The 20,862-nt window shown below is 35.9% G+C and overlaps 1 protein-coding gene across 15 annotated transcripts in view; it reads right to left on the minus strand.

The window, feature by feature from the left end:
• Positions 1-11,015: 11,015 nt before the first annotated feature.
• Positions 11,016-20,862, minus strand: part of LOC112467529 (potassium voltage-gated channel protein Shaker) — a 108,612-nt gene continuing 98,765 nt past the window's right edge. For 12 of the 15 annotated variants that reach the window (XM_025036194.1, XM_025036193.1, XM_025036192.1 and 9 more), the window contains 3 exons: positions 15,790-15,980; positions 15,212-15,379; positions 11,016-15,115 (listed from right to left, as the gene is read on the minus strand). In XM_025036194.1, coding sequence (XP_024891962.1) covers positions 15,219-15,379; positions 15,790-15,980 — 352 coding nt within the window. In that variant the 3' untranslated portion in view covers positions 11,016-15,115; positions 15,212-15,218. Of the gene's footprint in view, positions 15,116-15,211; positions 15,380-15,789; positions 15,981-20,862 lie in introns of those variants that run through there. The other 3 variants (XR_003042267.1, XM_025036204.1, XM_025036205.1) reach the window with 3 other exon arrangements.

Here is a 20,862-nt window from a genome sequence, read left to right on the forward strand (position 1 = left end):
CCACGTCCCACGTTCCATAACGCGCTTCTTCTTCTTCTCCTTTTTATGGCCTTCGAGCTGTATGTACAGCTCCAAAGATGGCCAGGGCGAACCTTCAGAACGCGCATATGCGCACATTTTCTATAGTAAACGTTATGCCCGTATCACACTAGCGATTGGCGATTGCATATTGCATCTACGTTTGCGTTACGCTCTTGACCAATCAGAATGTAACTGCTGGCGATTGCGATTCGCGATTTCCGTTCTGATTGGTCAAAAGACGTAGACGCTTCTTCTTCTTTTGTTTAATTGGCTCCTGCCTCTATTCCGAGGACAATATGGCCAGCTTTTACCACTGAATCACTGAATGTTTTGCCAACTGAGAGTAGCTTATAGCTGCACTGTTTGTTAACAAAGTCTGAATCACTGTTAGCGTAGCGAAGTCTAAAAATCTGAGTGGAAATCAATGCAGACAGTAACAGTCGCAATACTTAAAAAAATTTTCCTTCCGGACGAAACACGTCCGAACCGGTCCGCGCACGTTGAGCGAATAAGACGTAGACGCAAACGCAGACGCAATCGCCAATCGCTAGTGTGATACGGGCATTACGTATACTATAGATAAATGCGCGCATATGCACAGAAACACGGAACGCAGGGTGAGATGTGGCTCTTGCCCCTTTTCAGAGAGCGATACGGCATCTTTTCACTCCAACGATAGCTAACGATAGTGAATAGATTCAAGCATCGTGATTGGTTAAATTAACCTCCAAACGCGCGCGGTTAGGGCCATAGCACAGCACCAGTGCCGTAATTAGGGCGATGCCGTCGGTGCCCTTGCACAGGGCGCAAGGTTCAGGGGCGGGGGGAGCACAGTCAAGACGATAAAATAAGTTTGAAATAGGAAGTATAAACAATTCTTCTCCTCCATGGCTCGAACCTCCAAGGGCGTACTGGCTACTGCCGCGCGTCGAGTAGCCAGTTAAGACCAATGCAGTAGTGTCCTGTGTTTAAATAGGACAAAGAACAGGGGTTGGCTGTGGAAGCAATATTTTCTTAACTTCTGGAAATAAGAAATCAAGATCAATTGCAGGATTTTATTTTACTAGGGGATTCTCCCGATGAGGATTTGGTAAAGAGCATGAGGTTAGGAAAAGGTGGCTTCCAGGTTGATGGTAGAACTATTCACGAGATATACATATATAGCGTCACCAACACAATACAAGTTGAGTATTTATGACACTCAATTGTGGCCGATGCAGCGATGAGAAGATTAATTTTCACATTCTTCGCCAATACCAGATATAAGCTGGACTAAGGCATTGGTTGCTGATGGATTCAGATTTCTTCATCCTGCAACTGCAGGTTGGTGAATTTCTTATCTTTTGAAAGAAGATGTGAGCTTAACTTAATAACACAAACTAAAACTTATTTGATGAATTATTTTGAAAAATTTAAAAGTTTAACATTATACCCGCCCAAATTCTAATAATACAATTCCAAATTTAAAAAATACTACTTTTTAGTATTTCCAAAACCAGAAATATAGAAATCACTACTGAGACTAGGCCTGTTCGTTATACCTGAACTTGCTGCACAGTTCATCTTTTCTCTCTTTCTCTCTAACGTGAAGAAAAAAAGAGGAAAGATGACCCGTGCAAGAAGTTCAGCTAAATAAACGAACAGGCCTTATTATAAAGGAGTTGAAGTAAGGAAATAACAATTCTAACAGTTTTACGGGGAGTTTGTCGAATACAAACACATTACTACGTGAAAGTGCTTTATTCCTTTCGAAGATCGTTCATCGCAGACAATGGCGTCGGGAATGCCACTCTCATTTATCGCGTAATGTGTGCACGCGTGCACGAACCCGCGCGCGCACGCGCGTGTGCACGCATATGCGTATATATATTTATATACACATATATATACCTGATGTCTTTATATTTATATATAAATATACATACCCTCTAATAAGCGATCCTAATTATTGAGTAAAGTACCGTCTGATATTAAAAAATACGCATGTATATGTACATATACAATTACAACACACGCCAGGACGGCAGGAATCCTGGTCCAGCGAGACCTTAATAATGCTTTTTTTTTTTTAGAACGAAGGTCATAATGTACAGTATATATATTTTACATACTTATCGTTTCAGCAATAACAATTTTATTGTACGTAGACTTGCAAAAATTAAATAAATTATGACAGTGGTACATCGCGTATTGGACGGAAGGGCCCAAAACACTGCGCAGAGGTGTGAGAGGAAATCATAGATTTAAATTCGTCGAGGTGCAATTGTTTCTTTACACACACACATACATACACACACGCACACACATTTTCTCTCTCGTTCATTCACTCATTCACTTACTCACTCGTTCTTACGCATGCTCACTTATTTCGTCTTTCTTTTTCTATCTATCTCTCTCTTGCTTTTTTCTTTATTTTTTTTATTTATTTTTTTTTCGCCAAATTGTTTTATTTTTTTTTTTTAATTCTCATTTGTGTATCCTGTTTTCCTCATTTTTCTTTATTTCTTTCTGTCGCATTTTCTTCTTTCAGGTTCTCTATCGCATTCTCTCCCTCTCGATTCCTCCCATTCACTCATTCATGCTTATTCTGCGTTTCTTTCCATCTTCTGCAAAAAGCGGTCTAGCTTGCGTAACGTAAACGGACAGAGTCCCAATATTTCTATTGTGAAAATATTCATTGAAGAACGGGAAGCGAAGGAGGAGAGAGCAGGTTATATGATGGTTGGGAGGTAGGAAACAGAGTCTCGGCTTATAAAAACTATCCCTTTTATAAGCATGTCCAGTAATACCAGACAAATAATATATCACGTCTCTTCTTCTCCATTTGATCTTGCTACGTTGATCCTTCCGTGATAATAACGATTTCCTTATATTATTTTTCTTTTCTCTCTCGCGCCGTTTTCTCCTGCTTTTTTTATATTACAATAATTAACATCGTCACATACAGACTTATACACTAACGATATGACTACGCTCCAAACCAGCAGAGCGTTCATCGATGAAGAAGTGAGAACAATAAATTTTAAGTTTCTCGCGCACGCATTTTTTTTCCTTGCTCACTCACATATACTTTACATTTTTTTTCTGTTTTGGAGGGAAGGTATCTCCCACACACGCACACAAACACCCAACAAACAAGCACGCATATACGCTCTTTCTTTCTCTCATTGATATGCCAATTTATTTATAAAATGTTATAAATTATTTGTGAGCGTTTTCTCGTGGCGTGTATAAATGGACTTAGAATGGCACATATTAAGATTCTGTTAGTTACGTATCGATATTTCTTAATTATCGATATTATATTACCATTTCTAGAAATGACAAAAGTCGATATTCTCTGCGAATTAAATTTCTAAATCATCATTATTTCATTACAATTATAGCAATAAAAACGCAAAAATATATACTTTTACAATACCGATATTATTCTGCCATCTCTAAGTTGGAGAAAATAATCGATATTTAAAAAATATCGTTATTATGTTGCCATTCCTATACGAGCTCAGGATCGTTCGCGATCCTTTTAATATTTTGCAACTATTTAGCAAAGGTGCCGCGTGGATTTTTTTTCATCTTTCTACGCCGATCTCACACGAATTGCAATCGAATTAAAACCAAATCATAATTGGATTACAGTTGGATCCCAACTCTATTCTAATTGCAATCGCGTATCGTATAATCACAACAAGATTACTTGAATTACATTCAAACGCTAGCAGTACGTGATTTGATTTGTCTACAGTTCTGAGGAACCAGAGAAAGTCCACAAAAACTTAACAGTGTAACTCTAAATTTTCTGTTGGTAACTAACAAAAATAATGGACAAAGATAAATTCTTTTATACCAACTTTTTACACTGTGTAACAATAACGCTCGTACGAGAAGCAAACCATAAGATATTAATTTGTGACTCGTGTGAAATCGGTTTTACTTTCTTCTTGAATGCAATTGAAAAATTTTCAGCGCGGCTAAGCGCTCATTTGATTTCGTACCAGCGATCGCTTAGCATCGGACTATCTCTAATTAATAATAATTAATTGGCAGCGAAGAACTCTTCAGTTATGCGAATCGGAGAGTTTCCAATTAACCGTTTGAGCGCGAGAAAATGTTTAATATAATAAAATATATATTGCATTATGTAAATATGTATTTTTAACGTCAACTGTGATTATCACACAGATTCTAAAAGAATGTAATTAAATTGATATAATCCAGTATAAAATTATATGAACACAAGGGAGCTTTATTTGAAGTTAAATATGTTGTAAGAATGTTTAAAAGGTAGAATGTTAAAATAATCCAAATCTCTGCAATTTTTTGTAAAAAAAAAAATTATATAGGTATATATTACATATCTTACATAAAAGTACTAAGAACCAAGATTAAAGATATAGTTTATACTTTAGCAGTCAAACGGTTAAATCGCGCGAGTTGCACTCAGCTATCTCGAAATCAACAAAATCGAATATTCTCTTCATTCATTTATCTTGTAATATTAATTGTGAAAACAGTAACGATCGATCTTAAATTAATAAATTGTTGAAAAAATCGACATTACTTTCTAATTGCGCGTCGAAGTTACAACTTTTTGTTTATGTCGCATAAGAAACAATTTAAAAAGCGATACAATAAGAAATTTTACACAACGTTAAAGTGTGTAATCTCTCGCTCCAATATCCATCCTTTCAGAATTTGCCTCTCACATTTACTCCATTTCCCTCCCTCCTTCGTTTTTTTGCAAATCACAGCGATTTGATTTACGAGAATACCTTGGAGTTTTATGTAACTATCTGTACCAGGTCTTTCGCATGCATTTTAAATTGTTCAAAGCGAGAAGAGACTTTATTATTTAATTAATTAAAATGCATGTAGACTTAATTGCACAAGACTACGTTCGGTTTTTTAGAACCTTTGAATCATCTAATCGATTTCCCAAATTTCTCGCGAGTACATTCGAATTACCCATCAGTATGTTAACATACATCCTAATGATTGCTAATGAACAGTTTGACCAATCAATTGGCTAACACGGGTGGAGTGCTCAATTTTTAACCCTTTATAGGATAATACTTTCTTTATAAACTATAATTTGAGAAATTAATGTAATTTATAACAATCTAAGTTCTTTTATATTATATAACTTGTATTAAACCTTAAAAATTATAATTTATCCATATAAATAACTAGCCAAATAAAATTTTCAAAAAGTAATTTTTATCTCTTGTATAACAAATGTGTTAATCGCTCAACAATGTATATCTAAATCACATTAAGTATAAAACGAATCTATAAAGGGTTAAAGATTTCAAACAGGTTCCGGCACAAATAAGGAATGTTTTACAGTACATAGCATTATATCAACATTTAATAAAGTATCTGAAACATTAACAAACGGACTATATAAACACTACATGGCTGCCCTTAGTACACAGCTAGTGAATGAGGATCGTTTCGCTCCAATGTGTATGGATCTCGATCGATAAACCGATTCTCTCATCGCACTTATTCTCAAAAACTGTACACATTATAGTTCTCCATCCAATTCTTTTACGATTCGATGAACATAATTGTGACGTCGTAACAATGCACCCGTGTATCAATTTATAACAAATGTAATTCTCTTTGTTTTTCTTTTACGTAAAAAGAATTTTTATTTTTATTTCCTCTCGTTCTCAAGATATCTTCTTTTCTTTAATTTCCTTTCTTGAATCTCCTCTTTTTTTTTAACCAACGGAAAATTCTCATTTTCATTTTCTCATGAGTATTTCTTGGTGTTGCTGTTATTAGATATGCTTGCTTGATATTCAATGAGCACACGTCATTTTCTCCGATGCATGTTTACAGCTTTTGCAAAAGCTCTCTCTCTTTCAGTCCCTTCGAACTCTCTCTCCCTTCCCATCCTCTCATCTCCGTAGTTTTACATAATCTATCAATAAATCGCTAACATGACGGCAATCCTAATTTGCGCGAACAGACATAATTTCGTATCGTTAGCTTCTCTCTCAATTATTTGTGCACTTTATGTAAAACGCGAAAAAAATCACATTACATGTTTAAAACTTGAAAATAAAAAAGAATGGAAAAAGAAAGAAAAACATAGAAAATGCATCGTACAAATTATCTATCTTGCTAAATTACGAAAGTTCCGAGCGTGGCATAACGATATGAGGTATGAAGCTTCATCCGTTACGAACTGCGCGATTATTTTCGAAGAGTTAATTATTAATAATCAGGAGAGCTTTTCATTTGCGTTTATTTCATTTAATAGCTACGGATGCATTGAATATATTGCGCGTAAATTTTCGCGTAGCGTGTAATAAATATCTCTTTCAGTGTAATAAACGTACAACAAAAATAGCTTAGATCATCGTATAAATAAGATCGATATTAATCGTTGCCCTGAGTGCCTTGGTACCCGGCTAACGGAACTTGATCTCCGTCAGTTCTCAATCTACCGCAGAAAATACACGAGTCGCGATAATGAATACGGGCGAATATGAGAAAGAAGTAAAAATTCAGAATTAATAGTAATTAATAGTAAATGGAACATTTAGATTATACACATCAAAAGATCGAGACACCAAAGATCTGCAATGCTAAGAATTTGTGCAAAGAAATAAAAATTTGCGAATTTAAAAATTTATTCGAACTTCTTCAACGGATTCTAAAAAAATTTATCGAATTATCTAAAGAATTATAAAATTTTCTGTATCGCAGATCTCCTTTTAAGTATACAAATTCATTATCGAGTCGTGCATTACAGCCATTTTATATCTCCCTTTTTGTCCTCTAATTGCGCAGCTTCGCTGAAATCGGTAAATAATTATGCTGAATTTTTTTCTCCTCCATCTTTTATTTAATGGAACGCAGCAACTCGTTGCGCAATATAGAAATAGTGGCTTTACAAAACATTGCCGCAGGAAAACGTAGGACATCAGTCGTTTTCCGGCGACATCCGCGGGCTTGTTAGAAAAATTAGCAGTTCTTCTTTGTTTTTTTCTTTTTAATCATAATAATTATTCCATAGGATCATCGTGTGTGTGTGTGTGTGTGTGTGTGTTTTTGTGTGTGTATGCGTGTGACGTAAGCGAAAAATAGATTATATGTGTTCCACATGTCTTTTTTCACTTTATGCCCAGCTCTCTTCTATCGCTTATATATTTTTTTTAATGTTTCCTCCACATTCTTTTCTCCTTTAATTTTCCTTGTTTTTTCCTTACTTTTCCTTTTCCCCTTTTCGCTACTTTTCTCTATTGTCTTTTCCTCCTTTTTAAATTTCCTTTCTCTTTCTTTCGTTTATTTTCATAGTTTTTATTTAATTCTGAATAAGGCGATGGACTTAACTTCTCTTAGCGCTTATAAACTTAATAAATTTCTTGTTTGTTCGTGAAAACGTGCCAGGTGGTTCTTAGCGTAAATCGGGGCAACTCGGCAGGATATTTCTGAGCTAGTACCGTTAAGAGTATGTGTAGTATCCTTTTTTTTCTCTGGTATATTCATACACCACTAAATGTATTCTGTAGTAATTAGCTTATTATTTCTCATTGTTCCTCCCTCTTTCTTTCTCTTCTTTGTTAAAATGCGTACAAACGGAGATACACGGAATCATTTATAATAATATACATTAAAACGTATCGCGAAGGAAACGTGGCGCGCGTTCGTAACACACACACACTTATCGATTATTATTAACATATTCTTATTGGTTTTTTATTACTCATTACTCGTTATTACTATTTTTAATTATTACTTAATGTTACTTAATAATTGGTTTATTAATAACTGTTGACGTGAATGTTTGTTGCCGATTTTCCTGTTCTTTCTTACCTTCTTTCCCATCTCTTCCATTTCATGATAGCAATCTCGACACATCTTAAAGCACGCACGCAAACACGCACACACACACACACATACTCTCTCTATCTCTCTTCCCCTCTTTCTGACTTACTCCAATTTTCGTGCGTTTTTCATTTATCTCTTCCCGCTTTTCGGAAAAGTTTTGAAAATGATTATATGAAGTTGATACGATAATTATGTGTCCTTTCCTCATTAAATTACGTTAGTTTAAGCTTCACACAGCCAAAAAATGAAAAGCACTTAAAACAGTGCTCAACACTATATAAACGAGTCCTTGATCAATAATTAATTGATTTAATTAATTCACAAAACGGATTCTGATCAACTAGAATGGCAGGGATGGCCGCCACCATGTATGCAGCCCTCGCGTTACAAATTCTTCATGTTCTTTTTTTTTGTTTCTTTAGAGATTTAGCCTACTAAATAGCTTATTTCGCAAGTCACCCTTGTGTGTCGTGTACGTCATTGTGTGTATGCATGTATATGTTGCGTATGTATATGTATACATAATAACATTAGTACTTTCTACTCTTTGCAAACAAATTTTACTTCTCTTCCCTTCACAGAGTGTCGAGCGCGATGTGTTTTCTTTTTCCCTGCGATTTATCTGCCCCGTGTTTTCTCCTGGCATCAGTTACATATACATATCTCAGTATATATATATGTATATATATATATATATTTTTTTTTATATCACACATGTACATGATATATAGGGTATTCCGTTAAATTTGAGAGCCGGTAGCAGGCACTTATTCCACGATGAATTCGGAAACGACTTTCTCGAAGAGAATTGATACGAAAATCTGGATTATATAGAGAATAGTCAGATAATTGAAAGATAATTGTATATTAATAAATAAATTTTAAAAGCGAAAAAAATTCAACGCTCAGCATGTTATTTAAATATTATAAAAGCTGTGATAAAAATAGCGGAGATTTCAAAAATCTCCAAATAAATTCAACTCTGCACGCACATTCATCGAAGAATATAATTTTGCTACTGATTTCCGCGCTTTACGATTCACCCTGTATATGATATATCTACATGCATTTACACATAATACTCGTCGCGGCATAAATCAATCGTCGAAAACGTTATCCGAGTGATAACAAACATTCGCTTTAGTTTCTTACACTATATTATTTTCTGCGTCTTCTTTAATACCATAAACCCATATAATACCTAAATATATCACTTGAAAGCGATCGTCTCGATCTACGAGCGCTCGCACTTGCTTTTTATTTCTCATCTTCATCAACTTCTTATTTTAATATGTCCTCCTTTTGTGTTACTTTTCTTTTTTACACGGGCGGCGTACGAGCATCTTTCACGCCATAAAACTCTTATCCCTTTTTTTTTAAATGCGCAAGGATCCATTACGATTGATCCTACCTTTCGCGTATCGATCTTATGTCCGTAATACAACGCATCTGTTATTTTTACATGATCTCGATACGCATCTGTTTATTTTTACATGATCTCGATACGATTAATTTTTAGCAATTTATTGCTATTTCAGTTCGATAGTGTGAGACGATCGTGTGCAAGAATCGAGTAAGGAAGGATCAATCGTGACAATCCAGAGAGGGGCCAGAAAGGACGGGGGATGCTCGAGAGTGGTGCCGGCACTCTGACCTGCTTTTAATTTATTTGCTTTATCTTCAATGGAATAATTAGTATTCATAATATTCTTGTCCAGCCTGATTACCATATGCGTTATTTTATTTATTACTATTATTACTATTTAGTTAGCCGATTATCTCCTCTTCGCGTCTCCTTCTCGCGTCAATTAGTTAATAGCGACGAATCATTTTCGTTCTATAGCGACAGCGGAATATAATTCTAGCTTCGTAGCGAGAGACTAATTCTTTTCTTCTTTTTAAATTTTTTACCCTAGTTATTTTTCGGAATGCATCTTCGGCTCGCATAATTCATCACCCAATAAATTCTTTTTCTTCCCTCTCATTCATTCTCGCACGCACACAGTGTATACCATCCTTCCTTTCTCTCTTTCTCATCGTGTTTACACGCTCATTCACGCTCTTTGTCCTGTTTTTCTCTTTTTCTGTCTCTTTCTCGGATCATTGGTGGAGGAGACGCTTTGATAATTCAACAGTCGCTTTGTTAATTCTTATACAGAACTGTGAAAAGGGTCGTGAGAAAAAATGTTTTTTTCTCTCTTCCTCCAGACAGAAGGACAGAATACAGGTGACTTAATTTTATAAAAAAGAACATCGGCGACTACTCCCGCTCATTCATTCTGTGCCATTTGTAAAACGTCAAAGCCATTTTCATACTCTCGGTGCACGAATTGAATGTCGAAAGTTACGCTGCCGCGACATCTTGTTCGGGTTTTTCTTTCTCCTTTCTTTGTTCGCATAATTAAAAATACACACGGCATAATGGAAGTTCAATGGATTTTCGGGTATTCGCTTTAATATGACGTTTTCATATTTAGAGACCAAAAGCAATTTTGAAGTTACTAACTAAATCCAATTTCAATATCTCGACGGATATATAATTTTGGCATTATAAATTTTTAAAGTAATACAACTTTTGTCTTATATTTTAATTCAATTTTAGTTTAATTGATTTGAAGGATGAATCAAATAAATGTTAAAGATTATGCAATTATTATTGAAATATTGATTTGTGAGTAACTTTAATAGAGAACAGTTTTCGAAATTAGACGAGAAATCTATTCATCTTTAAAAGCTCGTCATTAAAGCTCCACCCTTCGCGTTTATTTTTAGGCGCGAAAGTCTGCCGATGGAAATCGAACGGAATAACAACGCATCTGGCATTTTACAGTATTTTTTTCTATATGACAAATTTTTCGCGTTTTGTTCGACCGACTATGTACAACCGCCTTTGGCTTGATCGAGCCTACTTGAAATTTTGATACGAATATTTATCGATAATTCCGACGCAGCAACAACGATGATGTAGTTCGCCACCTAATGGCTATTTTCGTGTACTCTAATGGCTACTGGCTGCCTAACGAAGTAGTTTCTCGTTATCTAAATACTTCATCGTAGCTTGTTTTTTTTTTGTTTGATAGTAATAGCAGCAGTAGTTGTAATAGTAATAGTAATTAGTAGTTAATAATAGTAAATAGTAGTGATAAGTAATAGTAGTAGTAATAATAATAGTAGTGGTTGCAGTAGTGATAGTAGTAAGAATAATAGTAGTAGTAATAAATTTATCGTTTATGAAACGTTTTTGCTCTCTCTCTAGCGCTCATGCATTTTCTTCCTTTACTCTCTTTCTCTCCGTCTCTCGATTCTGTCGATTTTAACTAGGCTGGTAGTTTGATGTGTAATTTTTTTATATTTTGTTTTTTTTTTAATTACTTCTATACGTCGTTTCTCGGACTAAATCAGCGAGGCGAAAGGTTTAAGTATTGTATTGAAAGCGTGTAACGTAAATCTTCGTGTAATTATTGTATCAGTAATACATTATTTTACCTCTCTCTCTCTCTCTCTCTCTCTCTCTCTCTCTCTCTCTCTTTCTTTCTTTCTTTCTCTCTCTTTCACTCTTACTTTCACTCTCATTCTCACTCTCACTCTCACTTTCATTCTCACTCTCACTCCCTGACACGCACGCATGTCATCCTCTATCTCTCTATCCCGTTTGCAATCTCTATCGTACTGCGGACTAAAATTTCATTATCAACATTTGTGTCTATTAAAAGACGAGATCAGTCATCTGTTAAATCCACTTCTAAAATTACCTAATAAAGTCGAATTGTTTCCTCTTTCTTTTCTCTCTTTGGTTATTTGCTTCGTCGTTTTCCAACGTAATTGTTTGCTTGCCTAAAACACGGCTGATACAAAATGAAATGTAAGAACAACCAATGTAAATTGGTGTCGACAAACATTTAATCCACAATGCATTAAATAACGAATAGAGAATCAATATGTATCCATGATACGATTCTTATACCCTTTTCTCACCAATTATAGTGCAAGACTACTTCCGCCCTAAAAAACGGAGGGAACATTAATAATATTTGACCTCTCAATCATGTTTATTCTCTAATTAAATGCCTTTTCTAAGCATTCCGCTAATTCTCGCATTATGAAAGACTGGCAATTATGATATTGAGATGATTCCGTTGATTTTGCCGTTCGACAGCAACTATTTCTTTTTCGTGTGTTACCACTACGAATAAAGAAAACTACTTCTTTATTTTTTAAGTTAGTATTGGCTAATTTTTTAATTCTTGCTCCTATATTTTATTTGAACTTTTCATTATGTACCAGCCTTAAACATGCCTTGCATCTTTTTTCTATTCTAAACGAAAATAGTTAACTCCTTCAGTATCAAATTGAATACGAAGATTTTAAATAAAATCCCCCACTCTGCGAATTTCAATTAGCTTCCACTATTAACGGAACTTAATGACAATCAATGGAAAATATAACTAACATTACAGTAATGGGATACTGAAAAAGTTTACGTGAGCGGCTTCGTTTCTTTCTTTTTTGGTCGAATCAAACAGCGATCGAAAATTGATAACCTTGAGAAATGGAACAATGGACTTTGCATTTTCTCTTTTGCGGATTCCTCCTTTGTGTTTTTCTTGAACTCTATGCGAGCGAAGATACGTCCCACGAGTCGACTTTGGAGTTTAGATCGAATCAGCATATCAGAAGATCGATCGGATCGGGTCGATTTGACACCGGTAGAGTGTACTTTGGGGTGACTCCTTGGCGCGATTATAAATCGAGAGAGATGTGTGAAATATGGCAGTCTTGGCAATTCTGCGACGTACTTTCGTCGTACGGGGGGAAAGATGAACAGATTTGAAAACGCGGTGTGAGATTGGGTGCGAGGATCGATTGGCATGCCAATTCGTTCTCCAGACAATCGTTTATCTCAGTATCGCATGTCTTCCTCTTCCTTTTTTTTGACATGAATTACTGTTTAACTTATAGCTCGAAACAACCCAGCAAAAGTTTCTAAAAAACGTCTTGGGGACATTTGAAAGACATCTATAAATAAGAACATCTGAAGTCCTTTAGACGTTTTTTAAACGTTTTTGGGACGTCTTTTGAAGGCTTTTGCTAGTTGGGAACGGCCTCTTCTCTTTCTGTCATCGGCATAACATACAACGCAACATCGTTTCTTTTTCTTTATTTTTTTTCCGAACAAGTTAGAAATCACTTTTACAAAGAATACTAACCCCGTAAAAAATTTACTTATAAGAGAGGAAGAGGAAAACACTATAAGAGCTGTATAAGCTTTCTCTCAACGTTTTACAAGTTTCTATTCTTCATTATCAAAGATACCCTTGATAGCTTAATCAGAAATTATTTTCGTAAGGAATCACACAGTGATTCTTTCATCTTTGAGCTTTAATAAAGACGAAGAACGTGATATACGAATTATTATTAACATACATGTTTCAAACTTGTGCATGCTAATTGTCATCATCACTATCTTGCTTCTGCAAGCAATCACCCGCGATTTTTTCGAGAAATCGTTGTCGCACATATCGAAGACAGAAATATCAAATTGTACACTTTGAGAGATTGAAATTATGATTTGGGCATAAAATTCGCGCGCCATCGGCAGACATCTTCGGTTTTTTTTAATTTTTTTTTCTTTTGGACGTTTCTTATCATTACAATTGCTCGCATCGTCTTGATATTCGTATCCGATTTATTGTATAACATCTCGGAATTCGCTATTCAGACCCTATTCAATATATACACCCCCGTTACTTAATACTGGTACGTTATAGTTTCTCTTCGCTTTGGATATATGTACATAAGCGTGAAGATAACTTCGAATAAGCGAATACCTAGATAAACTTTTATACGATAAGAGCTTCAAACATAAACATAACGTAAAATTGTACCGTAATTCGAATGTCGATAATCTTGAAAAATGCAATCTACATAAGTTTATGATAGTAAATTTTAAGCAGCGGGGGTGCAATTAAAAATTGCTAGAGTAATTTTTGTAATCACACGTGGATATCATAAAAATCGTTTGTGTCATCATTTCTGCAAATATTTCGGATTATGGGGTTATCGATATAATCAATAATCTGAAATTGATCACCCTTTCGTCTTTAAGAAATGATTGAACTTCAATCAATTAACGTCGACGTTATCGCTTTATCAGCATTTAAATGTGTTACATGTGCATGTGTGCGAATGTAACAAGACGAAAAAAATTAATTCCATTGTCGAATAACATATCGTATAAATAGATTCGAAAATCGACTTCGGTGTCCTTTGTTTAAAAAAAGAAAAAAAAAGAGAAACGAAACAGTCTACGCCGTACACACACTCCATCTCTTTCTCTCTTTTTCCTTCCCTCTCGCCCTCCCCCCTCTCTTTCTTTTTATCTCTGTAACCATCATCATTCAGTCCTTCATTCTTGATACATCTCTTATAAAGCGTTCTTGTCGGTTTCCCTTTTTCACCTCTTTCCGCAAGCAGCATTTTCTAAATGTCCTCGCATTCGCGATTTTATCATAAAACATACTTTGTTAACTTACCCTCGCCCTACGTGTACGGTACTCAATTAATTTATATCGATAATAATTAATATAGTGTTATCTGGTACAATCCCCATTTGTGTTGCTTCCGCTACCTACCAGCTCCCCCTTCTCTACTTCACCCGTCTGGCATTCTGAAAGTCGGAGGAGCTCGTAAGGGACGGGGGGACACTCGACAGCGCTTTATACGAGAACGCCGTGATGTTTCTTCGGTTATCATTTGTTATATCTTTATTATTTTTTGTTTTGAACACTGGAGTCGGTGGTGTCGGGGGTTGGGGCCGCACGCGTGCGCGCTCGCACGCGAACGAGGAATATCCCGTCCCCTTCGTTCGCACGTGGGTCCTTACGCGGGGCGCAAGCTCGTTGAGAAGGTGGCGGGAAGGTAGGCGACGATGTCTCGAGAACGGGCTATAGATTCATCCCCATCTCCGCACGCCCTTGGACCCACCCTACCTCTCTTCCGTTTCTCGTATACATCTCAGATGGGAAAAAGCAGGCTCCCCGGAGGAATCACGATCCTCTGTGATCCTTCGCGTGTTTCTGACCCGAGACGCCCCTCGCAATGACGGACCTGGACAGGCTGGCGAGTGATGCCAGCAGCTTACGACTATGATGACGGGTGAAGGAGGCCTACGTCAGGCACCGCAGGGAGATGCAGTTGCCCTTTGACAACTGGCTCAGTAACGGCCACCACGCTGCCACCGTCTCCTTCACTATAATCCATCCAAAACGGGAAATAAGAATGTCGATCGTGATACAGATATCACGTCGATTGTCACGTGGATATTATTGAATTTTCAAATGCGCACCTAGTAGTCAGACATCAGTCTCGATGCTCATGCAGGCTGGATTGATATTGTTATTGTGGCGAGGGTTGCAATTTGACTTCTTCGTAATCTCCGGATGAGTAAATAGGGTGCCTTCCTCTAACTCCATTATATCCGACGAGGATTCCGACATCGAGATCTTCTTCAAACCTGAAAGGTACATGCACATATTCTATAATGAAAATTTTTATTCATTTTTTATCTCTTAATATCGATCTATTTTCAACAATCCTTAAAGTGAAAATATACAATACATCTAGTAAGTTCTAAAACTAACTACGACAATGTTTGGTGTGTAAACACCCAACAGCACGCATGTCTGGGCAAGTATAATATTTCATTCATTATTCATGATTCAACATAGTCATCTTTCTGATATACCTAACACGTTGGTACGATACTTTAAAGCTACGATATTATAAAAATTACTTGATGAAATTCTTAGTTTCTCGTCATCGATCTAATTTTTTACATTATCAAAAACCGGCCTTTTAAATGACTCTTGATTAGTGAAATTTGTGCAACACATTGGAGTATCCTGAAAGGATACTACGGCGTACCTAAGGTGCCAGGAAGATACGGGCAACTAGTCACGTGATTGAAGTTCTGCGATTGCATCTCCTCCTGGTCAGTCTCACGATGATAGAAGTAGTTGAAATTGGAGACGATTACGGGAACGGGCAGAGCAATCGTCAGGACACCGGCAATCGCGCACAACGAGCCCACAATTTTCCCCCAAACTCCCACGGGCCTGCAACAGAACGGGGAGGAATACCGCATTAAATATTAAGGTGTGTAAGGCGGTGCGTTATAAACGCGACGATACTGGGATCATGATCGCAAAATTCGGCTTGGTGCTAGGTGTGGTGTTTCTATCTTTGTGTGAGTCTGCCGTGTCTAGTGTGGCGCTAATTATGCGGTACTATAGTTACATGACAATCTGCGTGCGTTGGCGGAATGTTAAATGAAGGGGACGTATACCACGAAATACTGCATACCAATTGTATCTATTATATATTCGGATGATTCACTTGTATACATTTCCCGTCATTGATAAGCCCATATATTGAAAGAGATCGTCTCTCTCGGTAATATATCTTGACGACTTACACCTTCGATTTGGTATTCTGCCAACGTCGTACGATTCATACCATATGTTTTTCGTATATAAGTATAGCATGATGCGTCTAGTATAAGCGGGCAGCCTAGGCTAGACTAGAAAACTAACTTAAGGATTCGCCAAAATGACTTCTTCGTGAAACCACAAGTTCCTTGGAAAAAGGAAAATTGTGTTTTATTGGCCCACTGAAAATAATACACCAATTGCGGTACTATTTTATTCCATTAGAATTTACATTGACTCTGATCGGCCAATTTATATTCGGTTGCATTTGATTGCACCTCGTTACGGTAAGGCCAGAACAATTCGATATTGCACCAATGATGCACATGAGTAGAGACGGTGGGCACTTGACCGAATCGATGCTTTGAATTTTCAAAGAACAATAAAACAGTCGAGTGTCCGCCTTCTCTTTTGCTGGCGTTCGTGAAATGTGACCGAATAATAACTCGTTGTGCGCCGAAGAGACACGAAAGATTACGGCGTCATTTTATAAGCGCTTAGCGCTGAATAAAAATAACTCAATACTTCGAGAACATAAATGTTTAATATTGCAAAAACTGCATTAATCGATTATACTCTGTCATCAGTACTATGTACACAATTCTACAACTATAATATTAGTTAAGCAACTGCAAAAATTATTGTAATGTCAATTTATTCCTTCAAAACAGTTAGAATTTCTTTAAAAATATAGCTGATCTTTATCTTTTAATTTTGACGTTTAATTTTACCGAGCTTCCTCCTGCTTCTGAACCGACATTTAACGGAGAAGACGCTAATTAGATTATGAACGAGACATAAATTCAATCTAAGCTCTCGTCTACCGAACAAATCAATTGAGTCAAATATAATCAAATCATCAGTGATGTGCTATTTAAATATGAACGAAAAGTTTGTTGTATCCTTTCTTCCACGCTTTCTCTGTATACTTTCTACTTTCTTATTTTAGCACTACTAAAAATACTTTTAATTTGTCAATTTGACAATTAGTTTAACCTTGACAATAACAAACTAAAATTTGCACAAAAATGTTAAAAGAATAATTTGCGTTTAATTTCTGCTAAAGTCGATTAGATCAAAAGACAAATTCATGGTTCAGTTAAATATGTCAGTTAAACATGTTTGAACTTTTCGTTGATATTTATTTATTGATACAGCAAGTTCGTAGAGATGTACGAAACAACTCGTCTGCATTTATGTAGGACAAAGTGATTAAAAATGAATATTACATATTAGTTAAAAAAAGAGATTGTTCCCGCAAGATGTTATCGTACTATGGACCTTCATGATACATGACGAATAGTGATTGTATTAGTGGCAATGGCATAATCTCGAGGAGAAATGGGGGTCGAGCAAGAAAATAACATTTAAAATAATAATTGTGACTATTGTATAATAACAATAGTTTTGGCAATCGCATGCTAGGCAATCGTCAAACATGGGACGCATGCATTGGTCCTTTTCGTTAAACAAAATTTTGCAAAATTAGGAAACTCGGAAAAATCCCTCGTCTCAAAAGCGCACAGCAAGGAAGAGTCAAAACCGAGAAAGAGATTAGATGAAATGCAAATGAATTTGAATGAAATCAAAAGTCTGGATAGTCAAGGATCTCTTCCAGACAACACGCATGTTCCAAATCGGGATGTATGATGCCTCAAAGACGTCATACGTCCCGATTTGGGACACTGTGTTCACTGGGTCTCTAGATAATTAAGCTAAAAAGTGCGTGAACCGATCAATTCGATAGATCGGGGTTCACGCGCAGGTCACGAGTGGTAATCTTTTTCTCGTCGTCGATTAAATAACATACAGAGTTTTAATGTAGAAAAATTTCAATCTTTTCAATCATTTCGACATGTGATGTAGTCATTTTCCATTTCGCTTGGAATGTAGCTTAAGCGAAAATAAAACAAAAAACGAAGTTGGACTTTATATACCCGCGTATCAGGTTTTGCTTAGAGAATCATGGTCGACTCGTCTTTGCTCGGGAGATTTCCCCTTAAATGATCATACTCGCTGTTCCAAAAACTTTCATGTCGATGAATAGTATATCATGCGTGAGCCATGCGGGTTAACGTTATTCTGCGATCACTTAATGGGCAAACACAGCATTCACTTCTGCGCACAGTCGATCACGCCATTATTTGCGTCATTAAATTACTTCCAATAAAGTAAACATAAAATACCACAGGTCGATTGTTACGTGCTTTGACATTTTTCTCTAAGAATCGTGACAATAACGTAAATATATACAATAAATATGAGATTATAATATATATATTTTTTTTTTCGGTGTATTTTTTATTTCATTATTGTTCATTATTCCGTTTTTTTCTTTATTAGGAAAATTTAATTTCCGCATTAATTCGCGAGATAAGTCTGTTAATTTCGAGATAAAGTCTATAGTTTATCAATCGTTCATACTCAACGTTACGGTTCTACTGTCGACGACGTGCAAAGGGCAAGTGTCATATAGTCTTTGCAAATTGCAAACAATATCGGCCATTTATAGTGCGAGTTCATCAAACTACGTTGCGGAGGTCATCGGAAGTGGAATAGCCGCGGCTTGCCTGGACACCTCGCGCGCGGCCGCGCGCATTTCGCGGGCGTGCATCGATCGATACGCAAGAATGCAGCGTAGTATGGTGGCTTCAAATCTCTGCATGATTTTTTTTCCTTCGCTCCAGGGCGGTTCCGAAGTGTCTGAGGACACTTTATTGATTTACGGAAGGCAATCGCGCTCGAGAGGCCTCCTAGGCCGTATAACGGAAATTCTTCTCAAGTGAGGGGAAATGTCGAGAATAAGATTTCACTCAGTCATCAAAAGATAAAGAAAGCTAAATTGACTTAGTATTTCGATATAAAAAAAAACTCTAACTAACTTACGTCTGATATCAAAATTTTTAACTAGGAAATAGATTGATTGAAACTTTGTTTTTCTTTTGAGCCTCTAGAAAAAAAGATTTCTTTTTAATACTATTTTATTTATCGAATAAAGTGGATATTTTCGTAGAGAGAGATATGCAGGATACTCGAGAGTCACGTTTGAGCAAATGGCAAGATGTATAATGCGCAGAAGAAACAATAGGCATCGTCAAGATCTTTACGAGCGTTAAAATTGTGGTGTTGTTGATGTGATCTGAGCCACACTAATTTTACACATTCGTACGTTCGCGCGAAGTGCCGAATAAGCTGCTACATAATAGCTCTAGAAGTTTCAGGGATATGTATATATAGAATGTTTCGACAGTATCGCCGTTCCGATGATGCGTTTTGTAGGAATTTACAGTAAATTAATTTTTAACAAAAGTTTGATTTCTTTGCAACTGTTAGAAAATCGATTTTGAACTTATTAAAAAGGATCTATCATTAATGTAACAAGTGATAATAGCAGATAGCATGAGGAAGTGTAAATAGGCAAAAGCAAAAGTATTGTGAAATGGAATATGAAATGTAATCTGCTTATTAAAATGGAAACATGTAATTATAGGTTGCATAATTGGAAAATGACGTGATAAATAGCAGTTTTGGTTCGTGATATTTAGGGTTTTCCAATTATAATTGTGAGCAACAATATATGAATTTCATATAAAGTGCCTCTACAAAATTTAATAATATTAATGCTTATTAAATATATGAAAAAAATTTATACAACCTGATTTATACAACCTATGTTAAAAATTTCTAATAAGAGGCATTATATATGAATTTAAGGATGTGTGCAATGCATAAGATAGATATCAGTTTCGTAATTAATGAGTGCGCAATAAGAAAAAGAACAGGAAAACTTGAAGAAGTGTATCAGATTTAATCATTTCAATCCAATAGGGAAATAGCTTTAATTATCCCAAAATTCCATATGAACTGCTTAATCATTCGTTAAATATAATGATCAAAGTAGATGGATTTCGGATTAAAGTTAAACTTAAATTTTCCGTGTATTTAAATAAACACAATTAGATTAATTAAAATTTTTATTCAAAATTATTCTCCCGTATGTAATAGAAAAATTCTTATTCATCAAAATCTTGGTCAAATCTGTCCATTATTAACAATTTCAAATAAACAGGGAAGTACGTGATCAACGTAGAATAACCAAAGCGTGCTTCGAGCAACGCGTGCCGACCAGAAGGAAAGGCAAAGATATAAAGGATAAAAAGTGATTGCGCCAACAACCTCGACTAATCGTACTCGACTAATTAGTTATAGAATATAATTCAATAATTATTGCTTAATACTAATATTACTAATATTATTCACATTGCGTGCCAATTGCCGCGTACACTTATTTAAACTTATAAAGTTATTTAAAGTTCGCATTTATTATACATTATAAAACATATTTCAATCCAAATTTTGCAAAAAATATTTAAATAATTAATCAGTGTTGGTGCAATCTCAAAGAAATGTTCAGTGACCAAAAAAAGTCGAGGAGCTGCGTGTGTTTAAACTTCTCTCTCTCTCTCTTTCTCTCTCTCTCTCACACACACACACACACACACACACACAC

This window comes from Temnothorax curvispinosus, unplaced genomic scaffold (assembly GCF_003070985.1).
Source record: "Temnothorax curvispinosus isolate PA1 unplaced genomic scaffold, ASM307098v1 QBEX01017496.1, whole genome shotgun sequence".
Classification (NCBI taxonomy): domain Eukaryota; kingdom Metazoa; phylum Arthropoda; class Insecta; order Hymenoptera; family Formicidae; genus Temnothorax; species Temnothorax curvispinosus.